Here is a 20517-nt window from a genome sequence, read left to right as displayed (position 1 = left end):
ATGCAGCATGTTTAAATGAGTCTGTTTAGGCATGGTGTAAAGAAAGTGGATAGAGAGAGGTTTCCCCCCTCCTCTCATAATACAGTGGTACCTTGGTTGTTGAACAGCTTGGCTCCCAAACAAATCGGCTCCCGAACGCCGCAAACCTGGAAGTGTGTGTTCTGGTTTGTGAACGTTTTTTGGAAGCTGGATGTCCGACGCAGCTTCCACGGCTTCCAACTGAGTGCAGGAAGCTCCTGCAGCCAATCGGAAGTTGCGCCTTGGTTTTCGAACGGTTCCAGGAGTCGAACGGACTCCCGGAACAGATTAAGTTTGACAACCAAAATACCACTGTACTAGAATTCACACCCACACAATGATTTCTGACAGATTCAGGAGAGGCAAAAGGAGAGTCCTTCATACTGGACGCAATTAAACTATGGAACTGCTCCCATAGGAGGAAATTATAGCCACCAACTTGTATGGCTTCAAAAGAGGATTAGACAAATTCACAGAGGATAAAGCTATCAGTGGCTACTAGCCAATGTGTCTATGTTCTCCTTCCGTGGTTGGAAGACAATATGCCTCAGAATACCTGTTGCTGGAATACACAAGAAGGGAAAGAGTTCTGTGTCACCCTGGTCCTGTCTGCAGGCTTCCCATGGGCATTTGGCTGGGCACTGTGTGAAAAAAAGTGTTGGACTAGACGGGCCTTTGGCCTGATCCAGCAGGGCTCTTATGCTCCTAAAGCTCACGCTTGACACCCTTCCCTGATATAATAAGCTCCTGATTGTATTTGGTTTTGTCTGCTTAAAGCAGTTGTTCCGAAACACAAATGTAGTTATTAAAGTCTCCTGTGCACCAAAATCGCCTTCCCAATGGAGGAGGCTGCCCTGTAGTATCTCTGCATAACTTAATGCTCTGTGGCTGCTTCTGCTCAGCCTCAGTTGGAGGTAAGGAATTCCACGGTGTCTGTTTTGAGTGTGATTAGCTCATTGGGTCGTTCCAGTGCAGAGGCTCCAAAGAATGGTTCTCCTTCAGAGATGGTCACATGTTGGTTCTCTGCATGAGTGATGGCTTTGTGCTTGCTGTTTTCCTCCAGTGAGCCTCTGTTGGTGGCAGGCCGTTTCATTGCAGCTCTGCATTGGGTGTGGATCGCTCCATCACTCCCAGAGATGTGGCAAAACGGTTGGTCCTCAGAGGAGGCTACCTGTTGCTTCTCTGCATGGGCTTAGATCTTTTGAATGAGAAGGCACACCCATGATAGAGACCTGTACAGAAACACTGGGTATTAAAATCCCCTCTATAGACAATTCTTAGGGGTCATAATATATTTATTTATTGTGTTTATATCCCACCTTTCCTCCAAGGAGCTGACTGTGCCATACACCATTATCCGCCATTCATTTTATCATCACAACAACCCTAATATGGTGGTACCTCTGTTTATGAACGCTCCTGGTTACAGACGCTTCAGGTTACGAGCTCCGCTAACCCGGAAGTAGCTGCTCTTGGTTGCGAACTTTGCCCCAGGATGCGAATGGAAATCGTGCGCCAGAGGCCACATAAGCGAAAGCACGCCTCAGGATAAGAACAGTTGCAGCCTAAGAATGGACCTCTGGAATGAATTAAGTTCGTAACCAGAGGTACCACTGTATTCAGGTTATAGTTTGAGATATATGGGGGCAAGGTCCATGGTCACCTAAGTGTGCTGCATGGCTGAGAGGGAATTTGAACACAGGTCCCCCTTCCCCTCTCCAGGTTTGACACACTTAACAGGATTTACAAGAATGGAGTATTTTTAATTCACTTTTTTTTGGGGGGGGGGCAAACCCTGACTTAAAAACCTGTACCATCTTCCTTGTTTTTGTTTGGTTTTAACCATGTGGTTTGTTTGCTAACCTTGCTAGAAAAAAACCAGTTCTGACCACACAGTAGTATTATATGCCAAATTATTTATTGTAATCACATTTTTTGGGTTGTTGGTTTTGTTTTTTTCTTTAAAAAGAGAGTTATAGATCCTGCCATTTTTATGCAATAATTAAATGTAATTGTGTACCTTTCTGCCAAAAGGGGGAGAAAGATTGTAAATTTCCTTGCAAATCCACCCTGGCTCCTGATTGGCTAAATCTGTTTAGTAAGTGTGTTTTTATAAAGTGTTGACAACTTTCCTGTATCAGAATTATAACCAGTCGTATAATAATAAAGCTGAGAGGTGAAACTGAGAGGGAGCCTGCATTTGCTCCTGAAATTATATTTTTAAAAACCCAAACCAGTTGTGTTATAAATTCAACATGCATTTAAGTAATAACAATTATGCCTCAAGCCCTGAAGCTCAGTTTTAACTCTTGTTTGCTCTGATGATTGATAGCTAATTATTTGGGGAGGGAGGGGGAGGAAAAGCAAAGACAAATTACCAGCAGATTATGAAAAGTCAAAGAAAATTGATCTTAAAGTAAAATACAAGTCACCAGCCATTAAATGGAGGGAAATGCAGATTTCAGTGAAGTCAACCAATGAGAGGCTTCTTTTGGTCTTTGGTCCATCTAGTCAGCTGATTAGATTTGGTTAGTGAGCTGTAGACTCTATAGGTGGCCTCAGGTTGAGCCTCTATTCTCACAACCTCAAGGTTTCCTACCTACCTGAAAAGGTAACTAAGCCTCACTTAATGTAGTTGGACTTTTCAGTAAACATGTGCAAACTGTACAGGCACTTGCTTTTAATTTCAAGAGATATTCTTAAGGGTGTGAATTGCGTGGACAGGCGGAGTCCCCAGATCCCGCGCGGTCCCCCCATCATGTGGAATAACGACTCAAGACAACGTGCTATGGGGTTAAATTGGCCACAACTTTATTAAATTTCAAATGTGGGTAGACCTTGGCTCAGGCATTGGGTGTTCTCCCTCCCCAGTCCCCAGCCTAGGGAGCATCAGGGTTATCCAGTGTGTGAGGGGGGGATGGGCCGGCTCTGGAGAACATATGTTCAAGCAGAGATAGCCGCCCCCGTAACGCCGCTGCCGCAGGGGAGAGCAATGACGACCTTTCGGCGTACGGTCAAAGCCTCCCTTCAGAAAACCCCTTTAACGGGGAACCCTGGTATCGCCGCCGCAAAGAGGAAGATGGACAAAAGGATTCCGCCCAAGGCCTGATACCGCCAAAGTTGTGACGTTTTGCTACGGGAAAGGTGAAACCTGCCAATGCAGGGAAATTCCTTTCCGGCCCTTTAACAGCGACCTTAACGTAGCAGCGCCCGCATACCTGTGAAGAAAAGTTAACCTGCAAAACCTGTGAAGAAAAGTTAACCTGCAAAATAAGACATTAACTGAGGGTGGGTAGGGTGGGAGAAGCTCTGGAGCCAAGTGAGGATTCCCAGGTAAGATCCTCCCTCTATTGTGTGGGCAGGTAATCCCTCCCCTACCTGGCCTGGTCTCCTTGGCAATGCTTCCCCCAGGTGGGATTGGACAACTGACTGAGGTAGGCGGAGACCTCCAGGTATCCCACCTGAGGGAAGGCAAAGCCAAGCCTATGCTGTTGGAGCCGCTCCAGATCTAGGGGCTGCACGCGTCCACGCAAAGGGCGCTCCCCGTTTTAAGCGGGGAGCGGTCATTTTTAAAAAAATTATTAGAAAGGACCACAGACACCTCCTTTACCCCAGGCCAGACTATTTTGTCCATCTAACTCAGTCCATCTAACTCAGTTTTGTCTGCCCTGATTGGAAGAAGCTCTCCAGGGTCTCTGATTCAGAAGTCTGTTCCATCAGCTGCTACTTGATGCTTAAAGTAAATAAATAACTATAAATGAAAACAGGGGGTGATAAGAACCGAACCAGGGAACTTCTGTATGCAGTGCTTAAAATGGCACTGACGGCAGGCGAAATTATAGACATAGGGGTAAGCAGGGAAGCTTGTAGAAACAGCGGACTGGGATCGGGTGCTGTGGGATCTTCTCATTGCCACGAGCTTGCAGTGGTTGAAAAAGTCTGATGGTCACATCTTGATGTGACACAAGGACATTTGCTGTGTACTTATGACGATGACTGTGGGGCCACGTGTGCAAACCTATCCTCCAGCCTCTGTCTTCACACCAGAGCACTTCTCGTGTTGGGTTGATGCACTTAACCGCACCCCCCCCCCCCGCTGCCACTTCAAACTGTCCCATGAGCAGAAAGGTCAGGGGTGGAGTGGGTGGGACTGCATGTGTCGAGCTGGGGTTGGCATGCACAGCCCCACACCCTCTACCTCAGGGGTGGGGAACCTCTGGTTTGTGGGTATAATTAGGTCCTCCTAGGCTTCCCCATTTGGCCATTTCAGCGAAGCCACACCCACCAACCTTATATATAGGAACCAGGTGTGGGGCGGGTTAAGACCTGGCTCAGCCTAAAGAGCTTTGCAGGCATCACTGATCAGCTGATGTGTGGCTCCTGCACAGGGCTTTGCTAGACTCAAGGAACAGCTGAGCCTGCATGCTTTGGGAGTAATTCCAGAGCAGTCAGCCGGGTAGCCTGGCCTTTAGTTCACAACAAAATCCAATTTTGTTTCTTCTCTTTACTGCTTGGTCTGGCCTAACCGACTTTCCTCAGTAGCTGTGTTTTGTTTGACTTTCCTCAGTTTACGTTTTTGTGGCTTTCTCACTTCTTTTTTTGTTTGACTGACTTGTTGAAGACCATTGAGAACATCAAGGTGTACCTGCATGAGAAAGAACTATGGAAGAAATTTCACGAAGCTGGCACAGAAATGATCATTACTAAAGCTGGAAGGTAGGTTTCTAAAATCCTGCCATTTTTAAATGTTGCTTTTAAATGTGTGTGTGTCCTGTGTCTGTCTGTCTGTGTTCTATTTAGTTGAGCTCTGGATCCTTGCGCCAATGACCTCTTTGAAATTCTCCACTATAATTGCGGATAGAGGATTCTATTCAATGTTAGTCCTGCTCAGAGTAGATCAATTGAAATGAGTGAACCTGACCTAACTTGGGTCCATTAATCTCAATGGGTTGATTGAGTATGACTAACACTGGAGAAAGCCCAGACAACTTGTGGGGGAGAGGCAGGGGTGTGGTGGTCTGGGGCTATGGTGGGTTGAAAATCCATTGCTATTTCTGCAGGAGAACATCAACCCTATTCACGGGATTCATTTCCATTTGAGACATGGGACGTATAAGTGAACATTGGCAATTTTCACTCCTGTTTCCATTTTCATCAGGATTCTCCCAATATCTGTACAACCAGGGGCAATATATCAACCTGGTACCAAATAGATTACCATCCTAATTCTTGCCCCTGGTGGTTATCCATATTCAGTATGGACACTCCTTGTTTGATTTTACTTGTTCAAATAACACCAAGGAGTGTCCATGGTGGATATGGATAATCAGGGCTTCTCCAACTTGTTTGGTGAACTGATGACGTGGAAAAGAGAAGCGATCGTGGTTGATTTTTAAAGATTGGGGGTGTGATACAAGGGAGGACTTGCATCCCAGCAGCTACAATCAGCTTTGGAAACGTTATTCTTTCCCTCCCCTTTGAATGCATTAGAACGAGGCCAGCCCTATAAATTACCAGCAATTTATTGCTAGCGTCTACGTACTAGGTTCATTACTCCCTTGTAGGCTTGATCTGCGGGGGAATGTTGAAAAAGCAGAGCAACCTCCATGCTGCAAATGGGCACGCCGTTGTTGCCAAGAGCCTGTGATTTATAAAGTGGAAACATCTTTAAAATGCACTCGCTATCTTTTCAACGTTGGACTGTTTTTGTTACAGAAGGTGGGGCGGGGAAACTCAGAGCGATTATTTCATATTATAAGGGGAATCATCAAAAGATTAAACAAAAAGAAGTTTATGTTAACCAAGTTCCCTGAACTTTGCATAAAATGGGTTGACTCCTTCATGGATAAAATATGGTGTGTAGAAGTATACAAGGCTTTGAACATCACAGTGCATAAATCTGTGTGTTTTTCCAGTTCCAGAGTTTTATTATGACTTTATTTTGGCATGCAGAATATCTTCTTCTTCTTCTTCTTTTTAAAAAAGAGTTAATTGGAAATTATGCATTAGATGCAAACTCCAAAAAGCAGAATTTGCTGGCAATTTCTCTTGTGCTGATCTTATCAAAGTTAAACAATGAACTTGTATTTAAAACACCTTTCTGAGTGGTTTTGCCCTTCTTTCCCTGAGACATCTGTTGGCAAAATCAGGCTGCTGGTCTAGATCAGTGTCATCGGACGTGGCAAAGCTATTAAGGGCCCTGAATCCCAGAGGGGGCCCGAAATCAATATTCGTCCACATTGCTTAAAAGAATTGGGTCCAGTAGATGCAATTTGAGTTGCATGACTCAAATCATTAATTTATGGTGGTATGTATTTCAACAATCCTTATGTTTGAGAGTCAGTGGCGCAGGTGTTGCAAAGGCACAGCACCGCAGCAAGTTGACTGTTCTGCTGAAGAGCGTTTAAATTATTTCTACATATTGTCTCCAGAAAATGACATTGAAAAGAAGCTCTCTGTTAACGAACCTGGAAGTGAATAAGGTAATAGGGGTTATCCAGACCTCATTGCTGGTTGCCAATGGCCCCCCACAACATTTCAAGCTTCAGGGCTTCAAAAACATAGGTCCGCCACAGTTCCTATTAGGGAAAGGACTGCAGCCTGGCTGTTGAGAATCTGCTTTGTGCAGTTACTGTGTTGCTGCTCCTCCTTTTAAAAAACAGGAGATGGCATGGAATGAATTTTAGGAGCTTTTGCATGCAAAGTAGGTGCTGTACCGCTAAGTAGTGAGCCCATCCCCGAATTTGCTAGGTCGCAGATTATTCTGCTTGGAGCGGTGAGGCTCACAATTGCAGGAGCAAGACTTTTGCAAGTCAGGAATGGCATGCAAAAATAAATCAAAATGCTGTGTGTGATGGAGGCTGTTCTCTGGTGCAGTGTTTCTGTTCCACACACCCTGCTCTGTTGGTGGGCTGAAGTTGGTGGGACAACTTACCCTCGATGGCCGGGTCCTCTCTGAACAGCATCCTTTAAGGCTTATTGATTTTAAGAGACCATCCCTTGGCCCCTAGGAGAACACTGGTTCTGTCTTTTATGGGAGCAATTAAAGCGGTTATGAAACAGAGCAGGGTCGTTAACCGTGATCCCGCTTCTGTGATATTTATAGGGCCCTTTTCAAGATTTACATTTGAATAAAATGGGAATCTAATTTTAGCTCTGTTATGGGTTTTTATTTTGGGGGGGTGGGGGACAGAATTTTGCCAATTTTGAGGTGTAGGTGGTACACTGGGAGTGTCTAAAACCAGCCTGTAAAGCGACCAAACTCTGTTCCCCTCCTATGGTAATGGAAATGAAATCTTTGTTTAAATCTCTCGTGCAACGGTATGGGGTTAACTGTCCTTCCTGTGAGATGTGTGAGAGAATGTTCTAAATATTAAAAAAAGAATTAGATGAGTTGTTATAAAAACATGTACCCAAATATAAAAACTCCCCCTTTTCCACATAACCTCCATGGCACTGCCACCAGATAAATCTCTTCGATCTGTCTGCAAGGCCACAGGTTCAGGGTTTTCTGTGTTTGGTGAAAAGTGGATTTGGGGCTGAAAAATGAACTAGCAAGGAGAACTCCCGCTGAACTTGCCTTGTTTGTTATTCTGGAGTAAGGATCTGGCCCAGGCTAATCCAGCACTTCAAAGAGGACGGCCCTCACTTTGTATATAGAATGTCATGGTAGAGAGTGGCGTGGTTGATAAGAGAAATTGGGGATGGGACGGTTTTGATGCCCTGGGAAAACGGGACCTTAGTGGGAAGTGCTTTGATCTTTTCTAAAGTATTTTCTGTAGGGTCATCTGCCTCTTTTTCTTCTTCCAAAAGGCCTCTGCTGACTCTTTGTCTCATACACGAAAGGCTTAGTATAATCTGTACTTTTAAAGGGAGTGGGGATAAAAAAGCGAGGAGGCAACCTAAATTTTCCACCAAGCAAAGCTTGCAGAATGCAAATTATAGCAATTTTTAGACATCATTGCTGAGGCTTTGCTTCTTCTGCAAGGTGGGGGAATGGGATTGCAGGACAAAGAGACACTGAAAGCCTTGCCCCACTAGATTGCATCAGATTTTGTCCATTCTGTTTCAAGCCCAGCTGTAAGGACTAGAAACTTGATGGTTTGTTTGTTTGTTTGTTTGAATGATTGATTCAATGCAAATGGGAGAATGTTGAATTCTGCCCTCAGTACTGATGTTCCGCAATTATAGAATTACAGGTAACAGCTTAAGAAGTTCACACATATCTGGTGAATATAGGACTTTGGTCTTGGTGTAATAAGGTGAAATGGCTCTGTCTCTTCCTCTGTCTACCCCCCTCCAATAAAATTTTCAAAAAGTCGTGTTGCCAACAAAATGCTAGATTTTGAATCCATATCCTCTCCAGTTATTTGATGGATGAAAATAAAGTGACACACTCAAAACTTCAATTTTTCCACTTCTGCAATCTGAAGCAGCAGCTTTTTGTTTCTTTAAGTTTGTAGGCTCCCCCCTACAACATCGGAGTGCACATCTTCATTGCATTTCTTTGTTTTTAAAGCATTGGGAAAGTTCTTCATTCAGCCACGTCCCCCCTCCAAAAAAACATGTTGCAATGAGAATTATTTAGCTACGATTCCTGCTTTGCAGGGGGTTGGGTTGGTGACCAGTAGGGTCTCTTCCAACTCTACAATTCTACGACTCCACCATTGGTGCTAGATCTAAAGAACAGTAGTAAGTGGCGGAGTGAATTGGGCCAGTGTTACACTTGGTTTTCCAACATGGATGTCGCTGCTGGTAACCGAGGAGGGGAAAGGCAGAAGGGGAGTCGGCTCAGTTCAGGCACACGGTTGAGTGTCAGATTGCGTCTACTGCACCTGAACTATGCCTCCCTTCCTTCCCTGAGTTACCAGCAGTGACCTCTGTGCATTGGGAATAATAATAATAATCATAATAAATTTATACCCCACCCATCTGGCTGGGTTTCCCCAGCCACCTGAGAAGCCAGGTGAACAATGCCCCCCTCCATCCAGTTCTGCCCTGCTGAGTGCTACTGCTAAACCATGGGCAAAACTAGGCTTTATTTCTGTTAAGTTGTGGGCGAACATATCAGACGACACAGCGATTCTTCCAAAGCAGCTCTTTATTTGTAAGCTGGAACAGAACTGAACTGAGGAGCTCAGTCAGCCTGCTTATATAGAGCTCCACTAGAATGCAACAGTAACCATTTTCTGTAACTAGCCAATCACTGAACGTCACTTTCAATCCTTCATTTGCATACAAACTATCCAATCACTGAATGTCACTTTCGATCCTTCATTTGCATAACTATCTACAGTATCCCCCTGCTGACCCAGGGTGAGAACTTTAGTACATAACAATTTCACCCTGGTCAAAGATCCAGTTTGCCACCCACCCTGTGCATTTATGTACACACACACACACACACGCTGGGAGTCTCAATGACGCCCCTCTGGAGGCTTCACCCGGGGCAAAAAAACCTGGCTAGCCCCCCTGTAGCTACGGCTCTAACTAAACAATATTTCAACATTCTGGGTTTCTTTTGGGTCATATTAAATGGCACCCTGAAATGAAGTGAAGCATAATGGGCTTTATTTGACTCTTTTGAGCTAAGAATTGTCTTCTAGATCATAAGCGGTTGGACTTTAGTCTTTGCTTTTTCTTAGAATCTGAAGGTCCATCAGCTGTAACAAAGTGCAAAAAAGTGGCTTAAACAGATGGGTGAACATAGAATTAGGCAGTGGTTTCTGTTCCAACATGTGTTTGTCACAACAAGCACTGTTTCCATTCTACTGCAGTTTGCTTTCTGCCTAGTACTATGTTATTCTTTTCGCTGTCTGCTGTATGACAAAGAACATACATAACTATTTATGTAGCTTACAACCATTTCAATGTAAAGGAAATGTCAAAACAATGTTTTAAAAAATCACCAATCAGGTATTGTTTGTGTACCTAACCCCCCACTCTCAACGATGTGAACAAATACTGATCACATTTGCTTGACTAATTTCCTTACCTGCACCAAATTCTACTTCCCTTTCCATTGGAATTCTCCAACACCTGTACCTCCTATGGTGGGGACACTGGAAGAAGCTACTCAGAAGGGATCTCAGGATTCTCTGCGAAGAACCATAGATCAGTGGGAGAGCACATGCTTTGCATGCGGAAGGTCCCAGGTTCAGTCCCTGGCATCTCCTGGTCCTATCTGGAACCCTCAAGAGCTGATGCTACTCATTGTAGACAACACTGAGCTAAATGGGCCAATGGGGCCAACTCTCTATATCACAGCTTCCTGTATTAAAGCAACCCTTAGTGCAAAACTCCAGGGACAGGAATCTTGTTTTATTTTCAGGAGACAAGTGGTAACTTGGTGGTAGAGCATCTGCTATGCATGCAGAAGTTTCCAAATTCAATCCTGCCTGGAACCCTGGAGAGATGCTGCCAGTCAGTGTAGACAATACTGAGCTAGGTGGACCAATGGTCTGACTAGGTATAAGCCAGCTCGCAATTTTCCTGAGAGGCTGTTGCCCAGTTCCCACATACAAGCACACCTGCTTTCTAAGTCCTGATGCTCTTTCTGCCAATACAAGTTGGTTGGGATGAGGGATTCTGCCACTTCCGTCATTGGCACTGCTGCTGACTCACTGGTTGGGGATGTTGTCCAAAACAAGCCAGAAATCCCTAGCCAAAAAGTCTAACACACATTCCTACCTCCCCTACCAGATAAACTCTGTGATTCAAAGGCTGATCAATCTCTGGATGGACTTTTTGGCTTTATGTCAATAACCGCCAAACACAGCCAGGAACTGTGGGACTGCTAGAAGGAATAAAAAAAAAAGAGGTTGATTTTTAAATAAATACAAATCCCCTAAGTGGTTTCTCTTCTAACAGTTAATTTAAAAGCCATTTGTGACTATCCAAATGTGCCCAGGACAAACTGAACTGAGGAGGGATCACTTAATTATCAGACCTAATAAGTCACTCTCACTTCATCGCTTAGCTATTTTAGCCCTGGCCTTTTTCTTAATTTTCTTTGTACTTGGCCACCAGCAGTGCCGTGTTCTATGCAGGGCTGCCAAAGTGATCTGATTGCATAGAAAGACAGTCCAGAAACTACAGCAACCTTCTCCAACCCAGTGTCCTCCAGATGCTGTTAGACTACAACTCCCAGCAGCCAGCATGGCCAACAGTCAGGGATGATGGGAGCTGTAGTCCAAGAACATCTGTGAAGTGCCAAGTTGGGGACGGTTAATCTACATCATGCAATAGGCTCATTGGGAGCTATTTGAAGAGCAGTGGTGGTGTGGCATGGATTCAGCCTTTTCCTCCAAATTAGAATAGATAGTCCTCTATTTGACGTCTCAGGGGTGGGGGATCTGCAGCTCTCCAGATGTTGCTAGATGCCATCTCCCATCAACCCCAGTCACAGTCTTAAGAAAATAAGAAAAGACTGCTGGATCAACAATGAAGGCAGAACATAGTCATCATGGCTAGTAGACACCAATAGCCCTCTCCTCCATTAATTTTGTCAAATCCTCTTTTAAAGCCATCTATGTTGGTGGCTATCAGACAGCCCTTCAGATATTGGAAGGTGGCCACCATATTTTCTGAGGAACATTGCCCTTATTACCCATTTCTAGTACAATGTTTTAATGTGCAAAAACAGCCCCCTCCAAACAAAGGCCATGTAAGACCAGTCAGCCCTTCTCCTGCCCTAAAATTTATCCAGAATACTTCGGAGCTCACAGGGGTTCCCCACTGAGGAAATCAACATAGAAAGCAAGTCAATAATTTGACTTGGTAATCTATTTGTTTCCTCTGCTTACAAAACTCCCATTTCTCTGTATACTGATGGAAGAGAACATAGTTAGTGGGGTGGTGGGTTTTTCTGTCTCCCTTCTTTAGAATGTCAAGGCCAGCTGGAGAACTTTGGATGTGACAGTTCCTCTCCATGCTGACATTTCATGGGGTTGGCGTGTAACAGCTGTCTCCTTCCCCAACTAATAAAGGAAGATGTGCATCTCAACATAGTCTAGCTCCATGAAGCCCAGGTGTGTAGTTTCTGATATAGAGAGATATCTATTTATATTGGGGGGGGGGCTGCCAGTGCTATAGCCTGACTGAAAACTCACCTGCAAACCTTTGGAGGTGTTCTGTTCCTGCCCCCCGCTCATAAGCTAGGGTGAAAGATTTAAACTGTGGTGTCAACGTGGGAGGGGGCAACTACCACAAAACTTCCCAGTTATTGCTGAGTGAGCTTAGTCTGCTTTTCCCTTCCTTTGGCCAAAATGTGGTTTGTACGGAATGGGGGAGAAATTTGCTTTATCCTTCTTTTAATGTGAAATTGCGGCTTAGTCATGCTGGTCACATGACCCGGAAGCTGTCTGCGGACAAACGCTGGCTCCCTCGGCCAGTAAAGCGAGATGAGCGCCGCAACCCCAGAGTCGTCCGCGACTGGACTTAACTGTCAGGGGTCCCTTTACCTTTACCATATCCACACTTCCTGAATCAAAACAATTGATGATAACAGGATAGCATCCCCCCAGTTACCTGATAGAAGTAGTACTAGAATGTAAAAAATATCATAGTGAACCAAGGAAGCTGCCATATAGCAAGTCAGCCAATTGGTCCATTTGGGTCAGTCTTGTCTACCACTGACTGGCAGCAGCTCTCCAGGATTTCAGGAAGGGAGTCTCTCTTCCAGCCCTACCTGGAGATGCCATGGAATTCAGTCTGCATGCAAGGCTGGTGCTCTATCACAGAGCTATGGCCCTTCACTGATTTTCCTCAGCAGACTGAGTTAGGAGGTGCTCAGCAGGCCCTGTGGTACATCCAGCTGGTATAATTCCTTTTAATTCCTTGCTGCTACCCGCTCACTGCTTTGTCTGACACCTGCTCACTTCACTCTCCAACAAATGCTGCCATGGAGCATCAGCAGTCCCAGCATGCGCTGTGTCAGTGTAGCAATGGGTGGACATGCACATGTGACGTCTGCTGGGCTGTGGGATCCTGAGCTGGCTGCCACTCTGTCTCTGGGGCCTTTCCCAATATCCCAGTCTCTGTGGCACATTGGGAGAAAGCAGCGAGGCCAAAACAAGGCAGGCCCAGCCAGTCCAGCAGCCACCAAGCCTCTTCAACCCTGTTCAGGAAATATGGGGATGGGAATGGGGCCGGGAGCTGGGGTGTTTCTAGCCCTCCCTCCATCATAATTTGCCCAAAGGTAGAGCCAGACCCTCCAAGTGTCCCTATTTCCCAGGGACATCCCTGATTTAGAGAAGCTGTCCCAGTTTCTGATTTGATCCTGGAATGTCCCACTTTTCCTTAGGATGTCCCTATTTTGGTTGGAGAAATGTTGGAGGGCATGGAGTTATCCAACCCCTGAGCCGTCTGAAAGCAATCCTGTATAGGGAAGTGGTTTTTTAAAATGTTTTATATCTTTTTATATATATTGGAAGTTGCCCAGAGTGGTTGGGGCAACCCAGTAAGATGTGTGGGGTATAAATAGTAAAATTATCATTATGGAATGGGACATCCCTATTTTCATTGGGGAAATGTTGGAGGGTATGTAGAGCTGCCCCTGCCTTTTCTATTCACTGTCTCTGTGCCATTCAAGAAGCCAGATAACCACATGACTTGCTAGCTGAGAAAACTGGAGAATGTCTTCTATTATTATAGTCCACTGCTTCAAAGAACATACACCAGTTTGGCCTGGGTGTGCAAGTTTTGGATGCTGCCAACCACAATTGGGTCGGATAGTTGCCCAGTTATCTCATTCCTCCTGCGCTTTCCTTTGTATGTTTCAATCAAAAAAGAGAAACATCTCACAAATTCAGTTTCTATCCAATTTTGATGACTACATTGCTACAACCTACTGGGGAGGTGAGATAGGCAGGGCTTTTGATCCATAGTGTCTGTTCCCACACAAATATATAAAACACACATACATACTATATTGCCCAAGCTTTTGATTGAAAGCCCCAGCAGTTGCCAAGAGGTTGAGAAATACATTTTCATTAAGAAAATTTAACTGACAAGTCGCTGGCATGGTGCTTGCAGACACCAAAAATGCAACAGCTAATAATCATGATGAAATGTCAATGCACGGCCAGAATTTTTCCTTTTTTAAAAAAAACTTCATACCCAGGGCTTTTTCCTGGAAAAGGGTGCAGAAAATTGGCAAGATCCAGTGGCTCGTTGACCCAGCTTGATTTGTGAAGCCAAATGCTACCAAAGGCAGTTACAGAGTAGGTTGCAACTTAAGCAACACCTAAGATCAGATGTGAGTTCTAATTTGTTATCCTTTCAAAGAATTTCGGCTGTATATATTATGGTAGGGGCTTCACTGCACTCTATTTATTTTAGAGGGCTATTCTAAAGAACATTATAAACTCTGACTTGTCTACTCTATATGAATTCCATATGCTAAAGCTTAATTTTAAATGCCATTAAAAAGCACTTAACATTTACAGTATATCAGATCTCTGCTCCTTTAGCAGCTTGGATGTGCTACAGTTTGGAAAACGTTCGGTAGGCAAAAGACAAAAAAGAGCCCTTTAGAAGTTGGGCTCATAAATATCCTAGTAGAATCTTCCAGTGCTGTGTTTAAAATTATACTGAACAAACTTCTAAATACCCAACTTTTTCCCCCTTTTTAACCCCTGTTCATTTTTGGGTATAAGCTTTTTTTAAGGCCTAATTTAAAACAAAACAAAAATAAAATAAACCTTGGCTTTAAAATTAGATTCTTTCTGTAGCATTTCTCTCATCTCCCTCTAAAAAGTGTGAATTAGTCTGTATATTTGCAAACTGAAATATGCTACTGTATTTATACAGGTGCTTACCTGTGTCCCAAGGTTAAGAGAAGGGCACAGCTTATGAACAGAAATCAAAGATGGCTGGGGTTGTTTTTTTTTTTTTGGTAAACCGCCCCCTTTTGAGCTCAAACTAATTACATGGTAAACACCTGGAATTTATGCAAGGGTGTTAGAAAGAGCTGATTCAAAGGTCTTCTAAAAGGAACCCATTTTGTGGATTTTTGCCCAAGCGGTTACAAAATGGCTGCTCTGACGACAAGGATCGTTCACCCCACAGACAGAGACTGTTCTTCTGTCACCAGGACTTGTCTTTCTTTCTTGTTCATTTACTAATACAAATCTCTATTTATGAGGAGGATAAGACTATGAAGCCCAATGGTGTTGTGACAGGTACCCCACTGCCATCTTTTTTGAGGAGGAATTTGAGAAAAAGCTGAGGGAAATGTTTTATTTTTCTTAGATGGAGAACTGAGGGAAAAGGGATATGTTGAGGGAGAATTTTACACCATTTCTGTCAACCAGTTTCTGGTTTAGAGAGCACTTGGCAGGGGGGGCGGAGAAAGGTGTATTTGATAATACCACATTTCCCCAAGTCTCTGAATCTCGCATAGAAATGTTTTCAAAATGCTCCTAGAGTGCTTCATGGGAAATTATTGCAGAGATATATATGACTGCAAAACACTATGTAATAACAGTACTCAGCTTTTATATAACCAGGGCTGGTACTGCCACTAGGCAGAGTGGAACAGCTGCCTCAGGCTAATGATTTGGGGGTTTCATAAGATGACAGCAAATTGTTAGTTGCTCACTTTATTATTGTATTTTTACTCCCAGAGAAAATTCTCAGTCTCAGGTGCGAAAATAGCTTGGCTGGCTGTAGGTACTCTGTGCACATTAACCAGGTGTCATCTTGCTGTCCTGTACCAAACAGCAACATAAACGAGTCAGTTGATTGTGAATAAATTTTCTTGGACTGGTTGCAGGAAAATTTCTTGTTGGGTGCAAAATAAAACACTGAAGGGGTGCAGGGAGCAGGCTAGTTTCTCACATAGGCAAAATGAAAAGAATACTGCCTTGTATCTCAGGTTCTACAAATGCTAGAAACTTACTCTTTTTTGTGGGGTGTGTGTGTTAAAATTGGGAATATAGGGATTATGATTCATCCACACACACACAAACACACACACAGTGAAAATATGTATGCATTCCTCAGTACTGCCTGGAGTAGGCTTATAGGGTATTCTTGTTTGCTTCTCAATTTGGCCCCTGTCTTCTGACCTAATGTCTATTTTTGTTTGTTTGCTTTGTGTCCTTTCTGTAAGGAGGATGTTTCCAAGTTACAAAGTGAAAGTCACTGGGATGAACCCCAAGACCAAGTACATCTTGTTGATTGATATTGTTCCTGCAGACGATCACCGGTACAAATTCTGCGACAACAAATGGTACGTCTTGAAATTACACAATTAAAATCACCCCAGCAGATCTAGAGTTGCAGCCTCATCCGGATGGTAGTTCAGTTTTGGTGGTGTAGCTTGCAACAGGAAGAGCAGGAAATGTCTTTGGCAAAGCAATCTTTACTTACCTTTTCATCCCTAAGCACCTTGACACTCTCATTTTTGGGAACTTGTAACCTGCACAGCCTCTACTTGGCTTTGCAGATGGGGGCAGGTTTGAGGCAGACTTCCCCTATATATGGAACAAGTATTGGAAACATCAAAACACGGCTCCTTGTACTTTGAATTAGAGCATTGTGGCTGTATTCTGGACACCATTAATGCATTATGTGTTCTTCTGTGCCAAACTTTACACACCCACTGAAAACTTTCTAAGCAAGCAATTAAGACTTTCTCTTCCCACAATTGCTAACAGATATCTGATTTTAACTTTTTATATGGCTTTTATTGTATGGTTTTATAAACGTTTGCTGTAAACTGTTTTGATTTTTTAAAAATGAAATATATTTATATATATTTCTAAATAAGTGGTTTTTAAGTGGAGCAAGCAAAAGTGTGTTGGTTTAAACGCTCAGGGATGCCCTGCCTGTGTAAACAAGGACTGCTTTCGGTTCAATAACACTGATTGGGAAGCTGCTTCAGATATCCCAGGTACTGTGAGCAACTAGTAAACAACGGTAGCTGCTTATTCCTGAGGCTTGCAGACTTGGTCGCTGCAAAGTGGCCTTGTGCAAAAATGTTTATAATCATCAAGTAGATGCTATTCACTATTATTCATTGGTGTACTTAGGATTTTGCACTTTCAAAGGTTAAAAAAAGTTGTCTACAACATGTAATTTAAAGCACATTTCTTTCTGCAAATGAATCCTGGAAACTGTAGGTTTGCTAAGGGTGCTGGGAATTGCAGCTCTGTGGGGATTCTTTGGAGGAAAGCCCTGTGCTTTAAATGTATTGGTGTGGATGTGACCCAAGCTCCCTGTCCTTACAATCTCAGTGTTGACAGTGAGGAAAAACAACAGATGGAAGAGCTAAATGACAAATGGGAGAAAGTGGGAGTGACAGTTTTTGCTTCAGCTGGGGTTACAACTTGGGATAAGGATTACGGAGTTAAGTCAAGGACGTCACCATAAAGTTTTGAGAGAGGATATGAAGGAAGGTGAGGGGTGTGTGCATGAGATGTATATCTCCAGGCTACATCTCTTAATTGTGGGAGCTTTGAGTGTTTAATTCTTAACCCACATTCTCCTTCCACAGTCTCCTTAGTATTGGGAAGGTGCCCACTGAACACTTCTTATGACCCAAGGTGTGTGTGTGTGTGTGTGTGTGTGTGTGTGTGTGTGTGTTTGTAGCCATTGCTTCTTACTGTGAACTGTGGGTTGCAGCTGCTAGGACAGTGTATAGTCTTTCCCAATTCTACCTAGAGACACAGTGGATTGAACCCAGGCCCTTCTGTATGCAAAGCAGGTGCTTCCTCTAAAAATAGAGTTCTCATTTGTTAAGGTTCTGTTTTAAGGGCTGATTTAAATAGCAACATAGGAAACTGTCTTATACTGCATTAGACCATTGGTCATTCTACCTCATTATTGCCTACACTGGCTGGCAGTAGCTCTCCAGGCATTTTGGGTAGGAGGTACTTCCTCAACCGTACCTCAAAATGCCAGGGATGTGCTCTACCACTGAGCTACAGCTGGTGGCAGACAGTGAATGCTCATCTTGTTGGTTCAGTGAGAAAACTAGGGCAGTGAAAGGGAGGGAAAGTCTTTTGTAGCAACCTGGGTTTTCAACTAAGCTGGAACTCTTGCTCCCCAAATGAATTGTGGGAGTACAGTCTATTTCACTGGACCAGATCAACAGTACTAAGGAAGCCTAAGAGATGGCAGATGGAAAGGCGAACGTGCTCAGGGCTTCATCTGAGGTCCAGCTCTGGAATATAATTTCCAGTGCCAAAGCAGAGCTCCGGAAGTCGTGAAGTAAAAAAGGAAAAACACAGTGATGGTCTCCATCAAATCTCACAATTCCACCTCCCACCTTGTACGCAAAGCTTGTCAAGCTTTCAGAAAGCACTGGGGGGTATTCAACAAAGTTTCACTCAGGGTAGACTCATTTAAATTAATGAACATATCTAAATTGGGTCCATTAATTTCAATATGTCTGAGAAAAACTTTGTTGAATACCACCGTGAATGTGTGTGTGTCTGCAAACCATCCTTGGACTTATCTGAAGGATGGTAAATTTAAAGTAAAGAAATCCAGTTCAGAATATCAGTTGGGTGAACTATGGAAGCAAAGAGCAGAGACCTTTTCATACTACCCGCAAGGCTGTTTAAAAATCTTTAGGTTAAATTTGTTGATGTTGCTCTCTCTAAAAATAAAGCATACAATAAAAATACAAGGCTCGCATTTCATGGCTGGTGTTTGGTAGTTGAAAAACAAAGTGGTTTTTTTGTCTTTTATCTGCTGTATTTACTTCACAATCCATCAGATTTCTGCTCTGTTCTTCTTCATTCATTTAGAAACCTTTTATGGTTATGATTTTGTAGCTGTCCTTGAATGGCTGGAGACGTTGGGCAAAACATATCGTACTGAATTAAATATACAAATGAACACCATAAAACTAACCTTTCTGCGTTTGCTCCCCTCGCAGGATGGTGGCAGGTAAGGCTGAGCCTGCAATGCCTGGGCGATTGTATGTCCACCCAGATTCACCTGCCACAGGAGCCCACTGGATGCGCCAGCTGGTGTCATTTCAGAAGCTAAAGCTCACCAACAACCACCTGGATCCCTTTGGACATGTAAGAGAAATGACTATATATTATTACCGATGATGTTTAGGCTGTCAAAAGATTCCATCTGGGAAGTTGCGTAAAACTTGTTGTAGCAAAAACAGCAAAGGGTGTTTTGGAACCTTGAAGATTAACAAATTCATTTTTGCATAAATTTTGTATGGAGTGGAGTCCAGTTCTTATGCCATAATAAACTGGTTGGTTTTAAGGTGCCTCAAGAGCCTTTGATGTTTTAGGACTACAACTCCTATCAACCCCAGCCAGCTGCAGGTCCCACTCATGCCAATGGTTCTTGTGCAGAATCTCTAACTCCAGGTTGAGCTTCCAGCATAACTCTACACACTCTTGTCACTGGCACCCAGAATCTGCATAGCCTTATAGTTTTGATATTTGTGCCAGACATTTTTTTGTGAGTGTTGTCTTTGATTTCCGGCAGCAGAGGATTCAAGCGTGGCCACATGTGAGCACCAGATACTCTTTCTTAAGTATCTCAACATTTTTCATTGGTTGCTGACACTGTGTTGTCTGTTTATCCATTCATATTTGCATATTTCTCTTGGGCTTTGACTCATTCTGCAGTTTCCTGTTTTCAGCCAACTGAAATCTTTGATGTATAATACTTTGTAGTGTGCTCAGAACTGATGGTGTAAGTCAATCAACCCCCCCCCCCCGGGTGTTCAGAAGATTTATACACAATATACAGGGTATTTTTTATTTGGAAAATATTCATGTGCAGAGACTGGAAAAGGATGTGACCAGTGGTTTTTATAAGTGCAGAACCTTCTCCAAGGCACAGCAGTGGGCCAATACATTGCTTACTTATTGGTATATCATTGCAAAGGGTACATCTAACTAGTGTTAAAGTGCATATGGGAGCATAAGAGTATAAAGGGGTCTATGCAATTCTTAGCAGCAGGATATTAACTCAGTTACTTTCCCTATATTTACATTTTTAAGAGTTATTTTCTTTCTTCCTCTTTACCTACCATTACCTGAGCTGCTAATATACCACTATTTATGTTGGTTCAGTGTGAATGTTCATTTTGGCCACAACCAAACAGGACGTTTTTTGTTGGCATTGGAACCTGGATGGCTTGAGCTTCCTGGTATTTTGTTGTTGCGTGGGATATAAAGTTTTCGACACAGGCATTCCCATTTTCCACTTTCTGCATTCAAGCATAACTGATTCAGAGTTGCATTTTGCAAACTGCTCTGACTCTTGCCTTATTGACAAAAAGGTATGCGATGGAGTGATCTTGCCTGTAGCTTTCCCCTAGAAAATTCACGAGTCAAACATGGTTTTTAAAGCTCTGAGTGGGTCGGAGTCCAAGTTGCCGCAGAGCTGCCTCCTCCAATGCCAGTAGACAAACTGGCTATGGAAGGCCCTCCCCCTGGAGTGATGTCTGTCCTCCTTGTTTGTTTCTGTCTATCCAACTCTATATGGTTTGATACTGTGTTGTCTAATACCTAA

At 43.5% G+C, this 20517-nt stretch overlaps 1 protein-coding gene and 1 long non-coding RNA gene across 17 annotated transcripts in view; one reads left to right on the top strand and one right to left on the bottom strand.

The window, feature by feature from the left end:
• Positions 1-20517, top strand: part of TBX4 (T-box transcription factor 4) — a 121493-nt gene that overhangs the window by 74818 nt on the left and 26158 nt on the right. For 13 of the 16 annotated variants that reach the window (XM_083587715.1, XM_083587712.1, XM_083587713.1 and 10 more), the window contains 3 exons: positions 4640-4734; positions 16133-16252; positions 18908-19055. In XM_083587715.1, the coding sequence (XP_083443841.1) occupies positions 4640-4734; positions 16133-16252; positions 18908-19055 (363 nt within the window). Of the gene's footprint in view, positions 1-4639; positions 4735-11895; positions 12048-13399; positions 14276-15055; positions 15201-16132; positions 16253-18907; positions 19056-20517 lie in introns of those variants that run through there. The other 3 variants (XM_083587708.1, XM_083587709.1, XM_083587710.1) reach the window with 3 other exon arrangements.
• Positions 11-14932, bottom strand: LOC310750255. Its single transcript, XR_014542026.1, has 3 exons — positions 14838-14932; positions 10717-10813; positions 11-1250 (listed from the first exon to the last, which is right to left on the bottom strand). It is a non-coding gene; the product is annotated as an uncharacterized lncRNA (long non-coding RNA).

This window comes from Podarcis filfolensis, assembly GCF_964270895.1.
Source record: "Podarcis filfolensis genome assembly, chromosome: 15".
Lineage (NCBI taxonomy): Eukaryota > Metazoa > Chordata > Lepidosauria > Squamata > Lacertidae > Podarcis > Podarcis filfolensis.
This window is presented reverse-complemented; position numbering and strand designations above follow the sequence as displayed.